Source organism: Lycorma delicatula, chromosome 1, assembly GCF_047948215.1.
Source record: "Lycorma delicatula isolate Av1 chromosome 1, ASM4794821v1, whole genome shotgun sequence".
In the NCBI taxonomy this organism is placed as follows: domain Eukaryota; kingdom Metazoa; phylum Arthropoda; class Insecta; order Hemiptera; family Fulgoridae; genus Lycorma; species Lycorma delicatula.
Genome location: NC_134455.1, coordinates 144893715 through 144909315, shown reverse-complemented (window position 1 = coordinate 144909315; position 15601 = coordinate 144893715). Strand labels below are relative to the sequence as shown.

General features: G+C 30.6%; 1 protein-coding gene across 7 annotated transcripts in view; it reads right to left on the bottom strand.

Moving 5' to 3' along the window:
- LOC142323571 (NACHT and WD repeat domain-containing protein 2) overlaps positions 1–15601 on the bottom strand; it is a 182548-nt gene that overhangs the window by 65726 nt on the left and 101221 nt on the right. For all 7 annotated transcript variants that reach the window (XM_075363384.1, XM_075363419.1, XM_075363411.1 and 4 more), the window contains exons 15-16: positions 11348–11485; positions 8635–8757 (exon numbers count right to left, since the gene is read on the bottom strand). In XM_075363384.1, the coding sequence (XP_075219499.1) occupies positions 8635–8757; positions 11348–11485 (261 nt within the window). The remainder of the gene's footprint in view (positions 1–8634; positions 8758–11347; positions 11486–15601) is intronic.

Sequence of the window (15601 nt, the reverse complement as noted above, 5' to 3'; positions counted from 1 at the left end):
ATATATCTTAAAAGGGGTAGTGTTAAAATATGTGTTAAGGAGTTATTTAAAATACATTAAAATTAATGATTAATTTTGGTGCCATATTTAAATATTTTCAAACTTAAATTTTGCATTTTTAAATAATTTAAATTTATTATTTCCTCGAGCTACTCAAGTTCAAGTTCAAGTTTTTACTTATTTATTAATTATATTTTCATGGTTGTCTTATTAAATATATTTATTAGGTGTGAATGATTTAGATTTATTACTATTGATTTCTAAAATTGTCATGTTTTCTATACCTTTCTTTCTTTTCCTGTTTAGCCTCCGGTAACTACCGTTTAGATAATACTTCAGAGGATGAATGAGGATGATATGTATGAGTGAGTGTGAATGAAGTGTAGTCTGTACATTCTCAGTTCGACCATACCTGAGATGTGTGGTTAATTGAAACCCAACCACCAAAGAACCCGGTATCCACGATCTAGTATTCAAGTCCATGTAAAAATAGCTGGCTTTACTAGGACTTGAACGCTGGAACTCTCGACTTCCAAATCAGCTGATTTGGGAAGACGCGTTTACCACTAGACCAACCCAGTGGGTTATGTTTTCTATACCTGAAAATATGTATTTATATTTCCTAATGTGATCAACGAAATTTGATTTTTGTTTATAGTAGCTGTATTCTAATAAATATATCTGAAAATGTTTTTTTGCTAGCCATATAAATAAATTAATAACATTAAAAGAGAAAAAACTATATTTTAATTTCTTTAAAATAGAATGGCAACAATTTTTTAAAAAGAACATCTAACTTTAAAATAGTTTTTAAAGTACAAAAAAATAAATATTGAAAACTTATTGCATTTAAAAATAAAATAACAAATATTAAATTATTAACAACAATAAATGTAATTCTAATATTAAAAATAAATCAATCCATAAAATATATTGAAGAGTAAAATGGTAAAACATTTTGCATAGGAATGACAAACACAAACTTAAAAAAAAATAAAAATCTCCTGGCTTGTGTAAATTTGCTATACTGATTTTTTCTCCATATCCATGCTCCATAATTTTCCTACCTAATTAAAGAATGCTAAAATGTTTGGTTCATTGTGTTCTCTTATTTTAATGTTTTCTAATAATTCCTCATTACCTTGCTTTCTCGTGAATTTCATTCTCTCTTTTACTGCAGTTTATTTTTAAATTGAATTTCTCTTCAAGCAATGTATTCATATCATTGACTACTAATTTTATCCAAAATAACAATAGCATAATCAGTTTAGTGCAAAAGAAATATGGCAGTTTTTTCATTTTTGTACCTAGACATAATCAGCCCAATAATATTTCTTTCGGTTTCTGTTTTTCTTTCAAATTCAAATTAAAAGCAATTGTAAAAGGAAGTAGACTAGCTACATGACATGAGAAAAGACTAAGGTTAAAACTTTATTTTATGTCATGTAGCTAGTCTTTTCTCATTTTCTATTCTTACTATAGCCATCAGACTCTTGTACAGGTCATAAATAATTCTTCTTTCTCCATATTTCAGTCCTGCTCATCTTAAAAATTCTATTCAATTCTACTTTATCAAATGTTTTTTACAGAATCTACAATTGGTATTTAAGTATTTTTCTTGAATCTGTCTTCTAAATTTTATCTGATGGCTAAAATTGCTTTTAGTGTTTTCATGCTTTTTGAGAAAGGTTTTTATCTAATGCATATGCCTCCTTTTATTTTGTTTCACAAATTTTTTTACCTAGTAATTTGAAAGCATAAGATCCTAAATGTGTAATAATAATAATAAAAAATATTACATTAATTGGCTCCTATTTTCTTCGGAATGGTAAAAATAATTTTCTATTGAAATATAAGATTAATACTTTACCCATCTTACAAATTTGGATACTAACAATTTGTTTCAGTAAGACAGCATTTAAAATTCTTATTAGCAGGTAGTTGGTGTTGTTTAAGAACAGTTATTTGTTGAATGTGACACATGTCTAAGTTATATGTATCCAAATCTCCAGTGCTCAAAAAATAAGAGCACCAAGAATTATTAATATAAAATCAAAACTACGGTTGACTCTCCAAGGTTGTGAAGGTTGTCTCTTACAATTACTTCACTCGTTTATTTTTTATTTATATCTTTCATTCTATTCTCATTCAACAACCAGAGATATTTCATTAAACTAAAATGAACCTTAAAATATAAAAATATCATATAAATCTTATTTAAATTTAACTTGCTCATTTTATTTAGACGAATGATCTTTGCCTTGATTAATTCAACGACAGAAATTTTATGCAATTTCACACCATAAATTTGACACATATAATTTCTTTCATTTAAAGCAAGTTAATTTTTCCTGAAAATCAACATTAGACAAGATTAAATTTATGAGAAGTTATCACTGTATGTTATGTGTCTAAGAATTCAATATGTCTATTACATAAGTTTTTAAAAAGTTGAAATTCTAATAAGAAATTTTTATTTTTGGAGAAGCATCCTGCATTCAGTTTTACATATTCAACATAAATATTTAAAATATATTCTGAATAAGATCTTGAGAACAAAGTACTTTAGTAGATATATATATATAAACGCTGAAAAAAAATAAAAATATATATATATATTTAAATTCTATTACATAAACTACCTATTAAAGAATATTGAGGTAAGTTATCTTACCTTAACCTTTCATTAAACTACTTTCGTGGGATCCCACATCCTCATTCATAATTGAAATAATTCCATTATTGTATAGTAAAAATCTATAAATAAAAATACCTAAATAATGAAAACTGTGTATTAATTTAAATGACTGCTGCTATCTGTTGCACTTTTTATAAGATCGTCTCTCTCAAACACTGCTTTACATTATATTAGATAATAACAAAGAACAATTGAATAATGAAATAAACATCATAAAACATGCAGTTGAATATGGATATGATAATACTTCAATTAATAATATTTATAAAAAACAACTATCAAGACAAAGTAACAAATTAACTACCTTACAACCAATCCATAATAAGAACAAAGAAATGGAAAAACGTACATAAAGTATTTATACATTAATAATATCATTGAAAACATTACTAGAACTTACAATAAAGAAATATTTAAACCAGCATACAAACCTAATAACCACATAATTAAATATTAAAAAAACAAAACTAATCCTGTTATTTAATAAATGAATAATAAAAAAGTAAACAACCTGTGTGGAATTTATAAAATTCAATGTAATGACTGTGATGGTATTTATATAGGAAACAGAAATAAATCCTTTAAAACTAATTTCTTGGACATTTTAGAAAATACAAAAATAATAAATTAGGTTTATCTAATACGGCAGACAATCTAATAAACAAGAAACATTGCATTTCTGATATTAACTCTTTTTTTAGATACATTAGAAATTAATAAAGATGATATAAAATTAAATGTTATTAGACAAATATTACATATATAAATACAATTAAATCTCAGTTTCATAAACCATCAGTGTTAGATGGAGATGGTCTTATAAAAACTGCAATAGACAGCAGAAATTGTTTAAACTAATATGCAATTTTCATTATTTTTAGACTTTTTTATGCAGTAATGGAATTGTTTTAATTGTGACTGAGGATATGGAATCCCACAAAAGTACTTTTATGAAAAATTAAGGTATGTCTAATCTCAACATTCTGTATTAGTTGGTTTATTAGTAGAATTTAAATGTAATTTAACATTACAGAAGAATAACAGGAATAATATATACACACACACATATATATTATATATATATATATATATATATATATATATATATATATATATATGCAGGAGACATTCAACAATTAAAGAGACAAATTGATGTAGAAATGAAATAGTTTGTAGGAGTTTTGTACTTTCATGACTTTAGGTTGGCATTACTGGGATGAACTGAGAACAGCTGATGGATAAAAATTGTTTTGTTTATAACCCCAATATTGCATTTAATGATGGCGTGTCCGCTTGAAGTTTCCACATTAGTTGAACAACGTTCAGGGATACATTTTTGCTTTCTGAAGGTAAAAAACTGGTTAAAATTTTTTCTCAAATGATTTTACAGTATGGTGAAAGTTGTACGAACCACAGAAATTTTTATAAGTGTATAGAAAGAACATTTCAAAAACGGTCAAACTTCAGTGACTGATGAGCAATGTCCTGGCCGGCCAGTTAAAGTGTCAATTCCTTCACTTGAAATCTGCATTGACAACATTATATGTGAAGACCAACGTATTACAGTTGGTACATCAAAACAAATGCAAGGTGAGTTCTGAAAGAGTGACAACGCAAGGAAACAAGACTCAAAGTATGTACAGACTTGAAAGAACGCTATGAAAGGGAAGGTTTTTCTAAACAAGATTTTAACATGTGATGAAACTTGGGTTTACCATTTTAAACCAGAGTCCCAAAGACAAAGCACGGAAGGGTGAAGCATGGAATGGAAACACACCAGCTCACCTGTCCAAAAGAAATTCAAAACCCAAGCATAAGTGGGAAAAGTCATGTTGACTGTTTTTTGGGATGTCTAAGGTGTCGTCTTTTGTAATTATTTGGAAAATCAGTGTACAATAAACAGTGTCTATTACTCAGACATGCTGATGAAAAACGTAAAGCCAGCAATGAGAGAAAAACATCACAGATCTCAAAAAAAAAGCGTGATATTGCCACACAACAGTGCTCGTTCTCACAACGCCCAGCTGACCCAAAAAACCACTGGAAAAATGGGTTGGGAGATACTATCACATCTTCCCTACATTCCAGGTTTGGCTACCTTGGATTTTCATTTGTTTGGTCCACTCAAGGGGGCATTACATAGAAAAAAGTTCAGCAACAACGAGGAGGTCAAAGAATTTGTGGGGAAGTGTCTCAAACAACAAGACAAAGTAAACTTCCTAAACTAAACCTTGCTTCCCAGACTACTCAGAAATTAACATTATAATTTTAATTTTTGACTGCATATTTTACATTATATATGTGATAATTTTAATTTTTTAATGTGTAATTTTAAAGTTTTTAATTTTTTGATCAACTGACAATGAGGAAAAATCTTTGAAAATGCTTTTGGTGTACAAATGAAGAAGTAATAAATAAGGTAAGAAATATTATTATATAGATTCTGTACTTTGGTGGATTGCTGAGTTTTACTTTTTGTCTTTAATATAATTAGTACAGAGGAAGATAGGGACAACAATAAAGGAAGAATTGATTTTACTGAATTAGATATTTATATATATATACACACACAGAGTGTATCACAAAGTTCTCCTGGGACTTCCACACCCTATTCTACTTGTGGAAATAATAGGGAAAGTTTATATAAACATATATCCTAAAATTCTTCATATGCGAGTTATGGCTAGTAAAAGATTTTGCTTGGATTTCAGCTAACCCAGTGGAATGAGGTCATACTGAAATTTTTAGGACGTTAATTAAGGGACAGTATTAGTCATTTCTGTTTTTTACCTGAAAAATTGAATAATATAGGTTCCAGAACCAAATCTGCAGTAGTTTTTGAGAAATCTGGGGTGGAAACCAATAAATTGTGGTAAAATACCCCGTTTTTTATGTTTGATGTACAATAACCTAAACTGGTAAGAAACATATAAAACTTTTAAAGAAAACTTGAAGAGAATTTAATTTTGAACAAAATGATGTAAGATAAGTTCAATAATACAAAGAAAAGTTAGAAAAATAACTTGAAAGATGTGTGACAACCTTCTGATGCTTTCAGGTGGAAGATACTTGTACCACATTCAGTATTGCTTCTTCAGCATTGTTATTTCTCAGAAAATGTTCACGATCAGCATCGAATCATTGTGGTCTAAGCATACCTGTTTCTTGAACTCGCCTCTCCAAAGCCTCAAATGTTTTACTGGATAATTTCAATCTGGATCATTTTTCCTGGCATTTATGCACAGCAGCCAATCCATTTTTATTTACTTTACTATAAATTAAAAACATGTTCTTCAACTCTCCAAATAAAACCAAATTTTCAGGTAATACACATTGTGAACAACAACATAAACACCACTCAAATGAAAATTCAAATTTAAACTTAATTGTTGATCAGCTGTTATTGACAATCTATGAAAAAATAGAAAATTTTAATACGTTTTAAAAGGATGTTTTTCTAATTTATTTTTATAAACTTTAGCATTTTGTAAACTGTTCCGTTTAAATTCATATTAATTTTCCAATCCAAAGTTTATGTATTTTGGTTCTAATTAAAGTTGAACTTCTCAAATTTGTGTTTAATTTTAATATACATTATTTACATCCATTTTCTCAGCATAAAATTCTCCACAACATAAACTAAAAATTGTTATTGATAAATTAACAAAATTATTTTATTTCAAATTAAAATAGTGTATTTTCTGACTAAACCTTTTCGTGCTTTATCCCGTTTTTCTTAAAACCTAAGTGAGGTAGGGGTCTGGGACCACTTCTATTCAATCTCTTAGATCAAAAACCTTAAGGAAGCTACAAATTTACCAGTCAATTTGTATTCTAAGAATTTTAGTACGGTTTAATTTCATGGAGGGAGCATAAAGCAGAGCTAAATGTTTCATGAGCTGAAACCGGTAATGTACCGTTTTCTGACCTATGTTTATATGAACTTTTTTTCTTATTTTTGGCTATAGAATCATCTTCTGAGAGATTGCAGTGCAATTTGGAATCATCTGTATATACAATTTGAATAATATATCTCAACTGTTTCTCGCCAAGTTCAAGGATAATTAAGGGATTAACATTATTTTTTAACATGATAGAACTTTTTTGTACTTCAGAGATCAACTTTCTAACCATCAAACATTGTTAGCTAGACATAATGAGTAAAGCTGCTTCAATGTGCTTCATATGTAATCTAACTTTTTGGACATCTACACTTACCTCAATAACTTAAAAAAAAAGAAAAAACTAGTGTTTGGCACATTCATTGACATAAACAAAAATAAAAAAAGTACAACTAAACAAGGAATAAGCAGTTTGCATGTTACTTTTTATGATTGCTCTTAATTATTTTCATTTTTGCCAAAACTCTTGCTTGGGATAAGTTTATTTCAACAAGTAGACTTAACTTAGAAAGACATTTAAAGGGCAGTCCATAGTGGTCTTGAAAAGAGAAATAAATGTTTAAGAGAGGGGGTTCTCCACACATTATATCAATATGAGTTTAGATGTGTTACAACTAATTTAAAGAATGCAATTGTTATTATATATTAAAACTACATGCAAAATTCAATCTTTTTTTCTAAAATGATTTTAAATGAAAAGAAAGAAACTAAGTTTAGAAAAAGGTTACAGATGAAATAATTTTGTTGCACCTGAGATATTTGGAATATATTTATATTGGAATTCATTTATTTTGTATTTAATAAAAACTTGATGTTGGAATCCAGTTTTTAGAAAACCGGATTTCAACTGGATGTAGAAATCCAGTTTCAACTGGATTTCAACTGAATTAATTCAGATAGAAGTAAACAAATCTTAGAATACTAACAAGACAGTTTGAATGTTTTTGCAAAAATATTTGAAAACAACATTCTTTATATTTCTTCTACAACTAATATAAGAACTAATCTAACATAATTTCTAATTCTGAGTCTGATCTTATTCCCTGTGAAATCAACTCTGACCGATCTAACTGAGTTTACCAATGATGTTCCATTTGTTATGGAAATGCACAGTAGAGCCAACATTATTTATACAAACTTTACCAATGCTGATGAGGTTTTTCATATGATGAGCTTTTTTTGATGAGTTTAATTATGTACAGTCATGTGACATACATTAGGCTAAGAAATTGAACTTGCAACTTCTAAAAATTAATAACTTAATTTTAGAAAGAGTGAGTAAGTTTAAGAATCATGGGATGCTTTCCAATTGTTCTTTTACTTTTAATCAGCACACTGAATTCATCACAAGCAGATCACATCAGCTCATGGTTCCATTTACCAGACCAGTTCAGATTTTTCAGACCATAAAGCTCTTACTGTACGTTATTTCACAAGTGTTAGATCAACTCTTGAGTCCTGGTTTTCATAACATAGGGGATACTTTAAGAGAGAAAATATTCTGAATGAATTTCTAAGGATGTAATTTTTTAAGTTTTTTGATATGATATCCTCATGGAATTTCCCTTACAAGTAATTATAGAATCCATTTGAAATAAATTCATATGATTCCACGTGAATTTTATACCCTCATAATTTTTATTTCTAGGTTAATTAGTTATAATTATAACTTTTTACTGTTCAGTTAAAAGTTATAATTAATTATAACATTTTACTGTTCAGTTAAAATTTGAATACTCTAATGTTTTCTTCAACAAAACTAAACAAGTTTTTATTTTCAGTTCCTATGCATTTATTATTTTTTTTGAACATAATGTTTCCCCAATCTCCAGAGAAGATTGTGTAATAAATATGCAGTTGTCCTGGATATTTTTGACGTATAGAAAGGTTTTATAGATAAGTCTTTAGAGTGGACTACATTTCATTAACTGAATGAGAGTTTTATGATTTTGATTTGTATTTATATTATATCTGTACTTATATTTTAATTTTTTGTGACTTTATATATAATGTAAATAGATAAATTAAACCAACTTGTTCTTTTCCCAGTAGTGTTTCTAGCTCATCAAACATTAGGGTTAGTTGTTTTTCTACATCACCTCTTGGAAGAACCTCATTTTCTGTATCACAGCACCATGATGTATGCCATGCTAGAACCTGAAATAGCATCATTTAACAAATTAAAACCAACAGAGCTAAGGAAAGATTAAAGAATTGTTTTGATAAACTTCTCATCATTTAGATGATTAAAAAAATCTTCATCAGTTTTTAGTCTATTGGTTACAGCTGATAGCAATAAACTCACTTTTTGAGCTTAGATAAAAAAAAAATGATTTTGGGAGAAAGAGGTGCTACGTATGGAGCCAAGTTGGAAGCTATCATTCCCACAGTCTGAAGGGTTGAAGGAAAAAAGAATAAAAAAAAGAGATAATCTCTAGCAGAAGTTATCCCTTTATGTTATTTTTGTTGCCACATAATTAAAAAAAATCAACAAAAATTCATAAATTTTTTTAGGTAATTTTTCGTTGCATGTCATTTAACAAAAAAAAAAAAAAAAAAAAAAAAAAAAAAAAAAAAAAAAATCAATCAAAAATTTATCATTTTTTTGGGGAAAAGAAGGTTCATTTTGGTTATCATTTTTTCATGAGAAAGAGATGTTATGGATATGATTGGTTTTTGTTTAGTCAGTTGTTTAATGTTGTGTGTACACAGAAAAATAATATTATCAAAACACAAACGTACATATACTTAAAACAATATTCAAACATTAAAAACCTGTTACATATCTTATCATACCAGATAAAAAGATGCACTCATACTTCATATTCTTAAAAATGTTTAATAAGTAGTTAAAAAGAAAAATAATAATGATAATAATTGATAAATAATAGTTATTATAATGTAGTAATATTGTGTTATGCAGTGTGTTCATAAAATCATGCAACTCAAAACAGATGTTTATCCTACACTTGTTGTTACAGGATTCCTGGTGAGATATGTATTTTACAGAGGTCAAAATGCATAATGCATAGATTACATGACTCATTGTCCTTCTGTCTATGTCAGTAGTTTCACCGCTGTACAACAAGCATGACATTTTCACAAGCCCAGCATATATTTATTGTGGAACATTTACTATGATACCAAAATATTTTTACAACTAATTTTCCTGATAGTGCAGTACCAAATAGATTAACTATTTTTTGTTTGGTGTCTAGAGTTTGTTAAATAGGAAACATAGTTGGTTGTGAATGAAGCGGTCATCCTCAATGTTACATGATGATATTCATTAATCATTTTTATATTCTTCTGAAAGTCACTCAGGAACTTTTCTCCATAGCCTGGAGTTTTGGTAAGGATTGTTTACAAGGCTACAATAAACTCTAGTTATGCTCATACCATATTTGAGTGTGCAAGAACTTAGAGAACCTGACTATAACAGACAAACTTCAGTACTGTACTTCAAATGTTTCATTTAAGATGGTGTGAGAAATTTAAATAATGTTTTTTATTCACATGAAGTGAGATTTTTCATCTTTTTGTATACATTAATGGTCAAAACAATAATGTATGGAATTCTGAGAATCATCAAATTTAGCATAAAGGGTATTACATTCTTGAAAAATTGTTTTGTGTCATTTTGCGATAAACAGACCTGTCCATTTCACAGAAACATTAACTGCAGAACATTATTCAGAAATTATAATAAATTTTGTAGCCCTGCTCAAAAATGATGAATGAAACTGCTGATTAGAGCAAAATGAGGCTACATGCCACACTACCAGTGTGATTATGGAGTTGTTATGTGACTTTTTTAATGACTTAATTTCATTTAGATTATGGCCTCCATGATTCTTAGATCTTTCACTATCAAATTTTTATTTATGGAGTTATGTGAAGGGTACGGCTTTCAAGGACAACCCACCCACTTTAAATGAATTGAAAGAAAATATCAAAGACAGCATCTCTAACATTTCTAACTTAAAGGAAAGTTGCACTGAAAAGGAAGAAACGAGTTGATACCTTGCATCATCACTCAAGGTAGAGATTTTGAAAATTTATTGCGATATGCAAGTGGAAAAAATGTTTAAAACTTAATTTTTGTATCATATAACTAAATTAGTTTTCTTATAAATAAATATAATTTGTTTTACAAATGAGCTGAGTGTCTTAATGAACACCACTGTTATGTGATAATAATGTTCAATATATCTTTACTTCTAAAAACTCAGTGTATTATGCTGAGCTTTTGTTCCTTTGGGTCTTGGTTATTAATGAAAAATTATAATTTCCCTCATAATTAAGATTTTTTCATCTTTTTGTATGTTATTAATAGCCATTTTTAAATGAACACCGACTAAGCATTCTGTTTGTTGTAGTTACTTTTAGGTAAATTTATATTTTAGCTAAATATTAATGTTTTTTTTTGGGGATGATTAAGTCGTCGTGGGTTGATTTAAGTCGGATGTATAAGCTAAAAACTTGTGCTTGGAAATATGAAATGGAAATTTTGTAAGGCATGAAAAATGCCATGCCTGATCGGGATTCAAACTTGGGGTTTCCAGATGAAAGGCCGAGATACTACCACTTCACCTCATAAATTGGCAAATTTATTTTGGCAATTAGATTGTTATATAGATTATTTAAGTTAATTATACTGAACTGTCTTTATAATTAAAATAAAAAAGAACTGATATTTAAATGTTTGCAAAAAATTTAAAATGAATTAAACAAAAGCAGTGTTGACCTTCACATATAATGGAAGTGTACATTCTTTTACAGATGCTAGAACACAGTCCTGCACTTGGCTGTTGACACTGTGATTGTACTCCATAACAGATGAAAGCAGTAAACTCTCTGCTTCACTCTTTTCCAAGGTTGGCATCTATTGAAAAAAGAAAGCTGTAAGTCAGGCAGGTTGTATTAATTATAAATATGAATGTATCTAGCTATACTTAGTGATAATTAATCATGTAAATAATTAACTGTGATATACAATAGTAAAAAATAATAAATGGTAATGTTAATGTTTGTATTAAACATTTGGTCAGTGACACATATTACAATGGTACATCATTCATTAAACATTATATGAAGCTAATAGTTCAGAAAACAGATTTAAAAATGTTCATTATTTGGAGACATGTACATTATACTCAGTAAAAAAACTAAACACTATAAACAAAATATGACTCTTCTGAAGAATATTTAGATAAAGATGGCTTATTAAAACGAAGGAACTGTTAAATAGGTTGTTAATGAGCAGCAAAGATCTTTTAAATTTTGGCTGAATACAGCAGCTTACAAGAAATAGAAATATTGTTATAAAAACTGTTAGGCAGACTAATCAAGCTACGAGAGGAACTGATTAGTATCAAAGATGACAAGTCTTCAATTCATAAAATAAGGAAAAGGTAATGTTAAATTACAGATAAAAAAAAATTGTGTAAAATATTACAGAACTGTTTGGTTATATGACAAGATGCAACATGTCACCACTGTTGATACCAGAGGCTGTCAAATCAATGAAATCACAGTGAAATAAGCATACAAATATGTATAGATACTAAATCTAAGATAAGAAACTAAACGGTTAGAATGGAATTCAATTTTGGAAAAATGGGTTAATATTGGAAATGTATATGAATCGATTATAATGTATATTCAAGTAAATGTATCCTCATTCAAGTATTGGAATGAGCATTTTAGACTATGCTTATATATTTTTATGCTGGAAATTCATTAGTTCTTCATCCATGGGTAATTTTCAAAATAATTTCTTTGACATAAGAAAGGAATGTTGACATATCTCAATAATTATCGTGATATAGCTTCTACGTAATATTTATATATCCAATTTATACATTAGACTGCTGCTAGCAGTAGCAGAAAATTTAATCAATTCACAAATGGATTTCAAGCAAGGTCATTCTACTGACACATAGCTTACTTTGAAACAAATTGTGGAAGAACGTTGAAAATTTAGATATGAAACTTACGTTACACAGACTGGGAAAAGGCATTTGTTAACAAGTCAAGAAGTTACTTGGGATATATCAAATTCAAGCCATTATTTGGAAAAGTGAATATTTTGACCATTATAGTAATAAACTAATGATAATTTGAAATGGAAAAATGGATTCAGATATTTAAAATTTTTATAATATAGTTAACTCAGTTTTTTTTACAGGAGTTGCTGTCTGTTACATTTCAAGGTAGTAGATATAAATTACAATAAACTTATATAATTTATAAATTAGATCAAGTTAGCAAAGGATTTTGGGATGGATATTTCATTAAAAAAAAAAGGTGTGATGACATCCATTGTTAAATTGATCTTATGTTCATGATCAGTGTTAGAAGAGGTGAAATTTTGTATTAAGTATTAAAACTGTGAAACATCTAGTTACTAGATCTTATATTCTATTCACAGAACTTTAACAAAAAAGAGAGAAAGAGTGACTCAAATGTAATTTTATTAGACAATATTAATTCTTACTTTCATTTAAGGCAGTGAAGTGAGGATGCCAGCTGCAGAGAGTCAAACATTCAGTCAGTGAAAATGTAATTCTTTATATTCTATTTACAGTAATACAGGTGATTCAAAGAAACGGGAAATTAAAAAAATTAAATAACGTTAATGAAAATTTTTTTTAGAAAATGAATTTTATTTCATGTAATTGTACAAATGTTGCCATTTTAGGATACATACATTTTAGTTTATTTTTTAAAGATGACATCTTCCAGGTGACCTCTTCTTCTAGGTAAACACTCACGAAGTCTCTTCGTTAAATTGATCATGGTTTGACATAACATCTCAACTGGAATTTCCGCAATTGCTTCTCGGATCTTTGCCTTCAGTTCTTCCGTTGTAGCAGGTCTACTGTGGAATGCTTTGCTTTTAAGGTGACCCACAAAAAGTAATCGCAAGCTGAGAGATCAGGCGATCTGGGAGGCCATCTAATGTCACCATTTTGTGAAATGACACGTTGTCCAAACAATCGGCGTACAGCTGCCATCGATATTCGTGCAGTATGTGACGTTGCTCCGTCTTGTTGAAACCAGGCTGTGTTAAGAATCGGTGGAAATCTCTTTTGTTGTTCCACAACAAAGGTTTCAAGCATGGCTACGTAACGAGCCGACGTCACTGTAATCGCAAGACCGTTGTCATCCTCAAACAAATAAGGGCCTATAACACCGTAAGATGACATAGCACACCACACGGTCACTTTCTGGCTGTGCAACGGACGCTGGTGTAGCTGCATAGGATTTTCTTGTGCCTAGTATCTGAAATTTTGCTTGTTAACAAATCCACGAGTTGGAAATGTGCTTCGTCTGACATCCACAGTTCGTGAACAAACTCTTCGTTATCATTTATCTTCTGAAGCATTTCATTACTGAATGCCAGCAAGTACCTGTTCACCATAATAAAGCGCTTGGAGCCCTAATTGGCTGGTGGTTAGCCATATATCTCAAGATTAGCTTCCCACAGCAGTGCATTAGGAGTCTTTTCATTAAGTAAACTACTGATGTCGGTTGAACATAGCAACTGCATCAAGGAACTCCCACACGGTCCGACAATGCGGCTCTCACCACATGACTCTCACTGACTCGCTGCTTGTGAGTGGCCAATTTTCCCCTTGACCTCTAAATTTCAGTGTGGTCTGGTCTCTGCCCCCTCCTCCCAAAGAGCAGGGCAATCAAACATCAGGTGTTCATTTGACTGGATCTCCCTGCAGATGCACAGCTCATCAGCTGCTGCCAGGTGGAACCAAGACAGATATTGGTTCAAATTAATATGGCTGGTGAGCATTTGAGCACCCGTTGCCCTTAAAAACGAACTCAAGGCATAACATTCCCCCAGATCCCGTATAAACTTGTACAGGGATCTTCCCTTAGTTGTGTTGTCTCATTACAGCTGTCATGCTTCCATCGCGAGGCTCTTCCGCAGACGGGAGATAGGCAACTGAACGAAATTTAGATCTAGTGCATTGTGATCACCGTTCCATTCCGTTACTGGCCCGGCCCGAAACCGCATCCCAAATATCTCGGCCTCCCTGCCTCTTTGCAATCTCCACATGGCTGCCCGAACTTTCACCACTAAATCGATTGGGAGAGCTTTTCCCAATACGGTGGTAGCCTCGTAGTTGTTGTAAAACACGTTGTTAAAACGTTGTTTTAAAAACACCAGTGCATACAATTAAGGCTCTGTACTAGACACTCCTTAAATTTTGAACAAGTGCTCTATTCATATCCAACCTATGCACCCAAACAGGCGCCGCGTAAGAGATCATGCTTTCGAAGACACCTCGTACATCATGCGCATTTGACGGGCAGACAACCCATAGTCCTTCCGAGCAATCCTCCTAAGTTTGTGTATCACTGAGACGGCGTCCGCCGCTACTTGCCTAATGTGGTTGCTAAACAGCAACTTCTCAACAAACGAAATACCTAGGTACTTATGAACTCTCACTCGGCTGATAACACAGCCTTTATACGAGGTGTGACAATAAAGAAATGAGACTGATTTTTCTTTGCAAGATGTGGCAACCCTGTAGCTTGCGTAGGCACACCATCTTTGACCTTGGTCTATAAGCTACTTCTAGTCCAAGCGGCACATTGATGCAACTGCTCAGTCGTGAGTTGTGCTGTAATAAGTGAACACGTGTTTGTGTCTCTCGTCACAAAAATGAAACCGCAAAATATTGCGCAACGGTATGCCATTTCTTTTTGCGTTAAATTGGGTGAAAACGCGACGACAACTTATGGTAAGCTTCAGAAGGCTTTTGGAGAGGAGGTTATGTCAAGAGCTCAAGTTTTTCGGTGGCATAAAATTTTTAGTGAAGGCAGAACGAATGTTGAAGATGAAGACCGCAGTGGATGACCATCAACCTGACGGACAGATGTCAACTTGACCAGGGTGCGTGAAATCGTACGATCTGATCGAATATTATCCGTGAAAGTGATTGCAGAAGAACTCAACATCAATCGAGAAACGGTT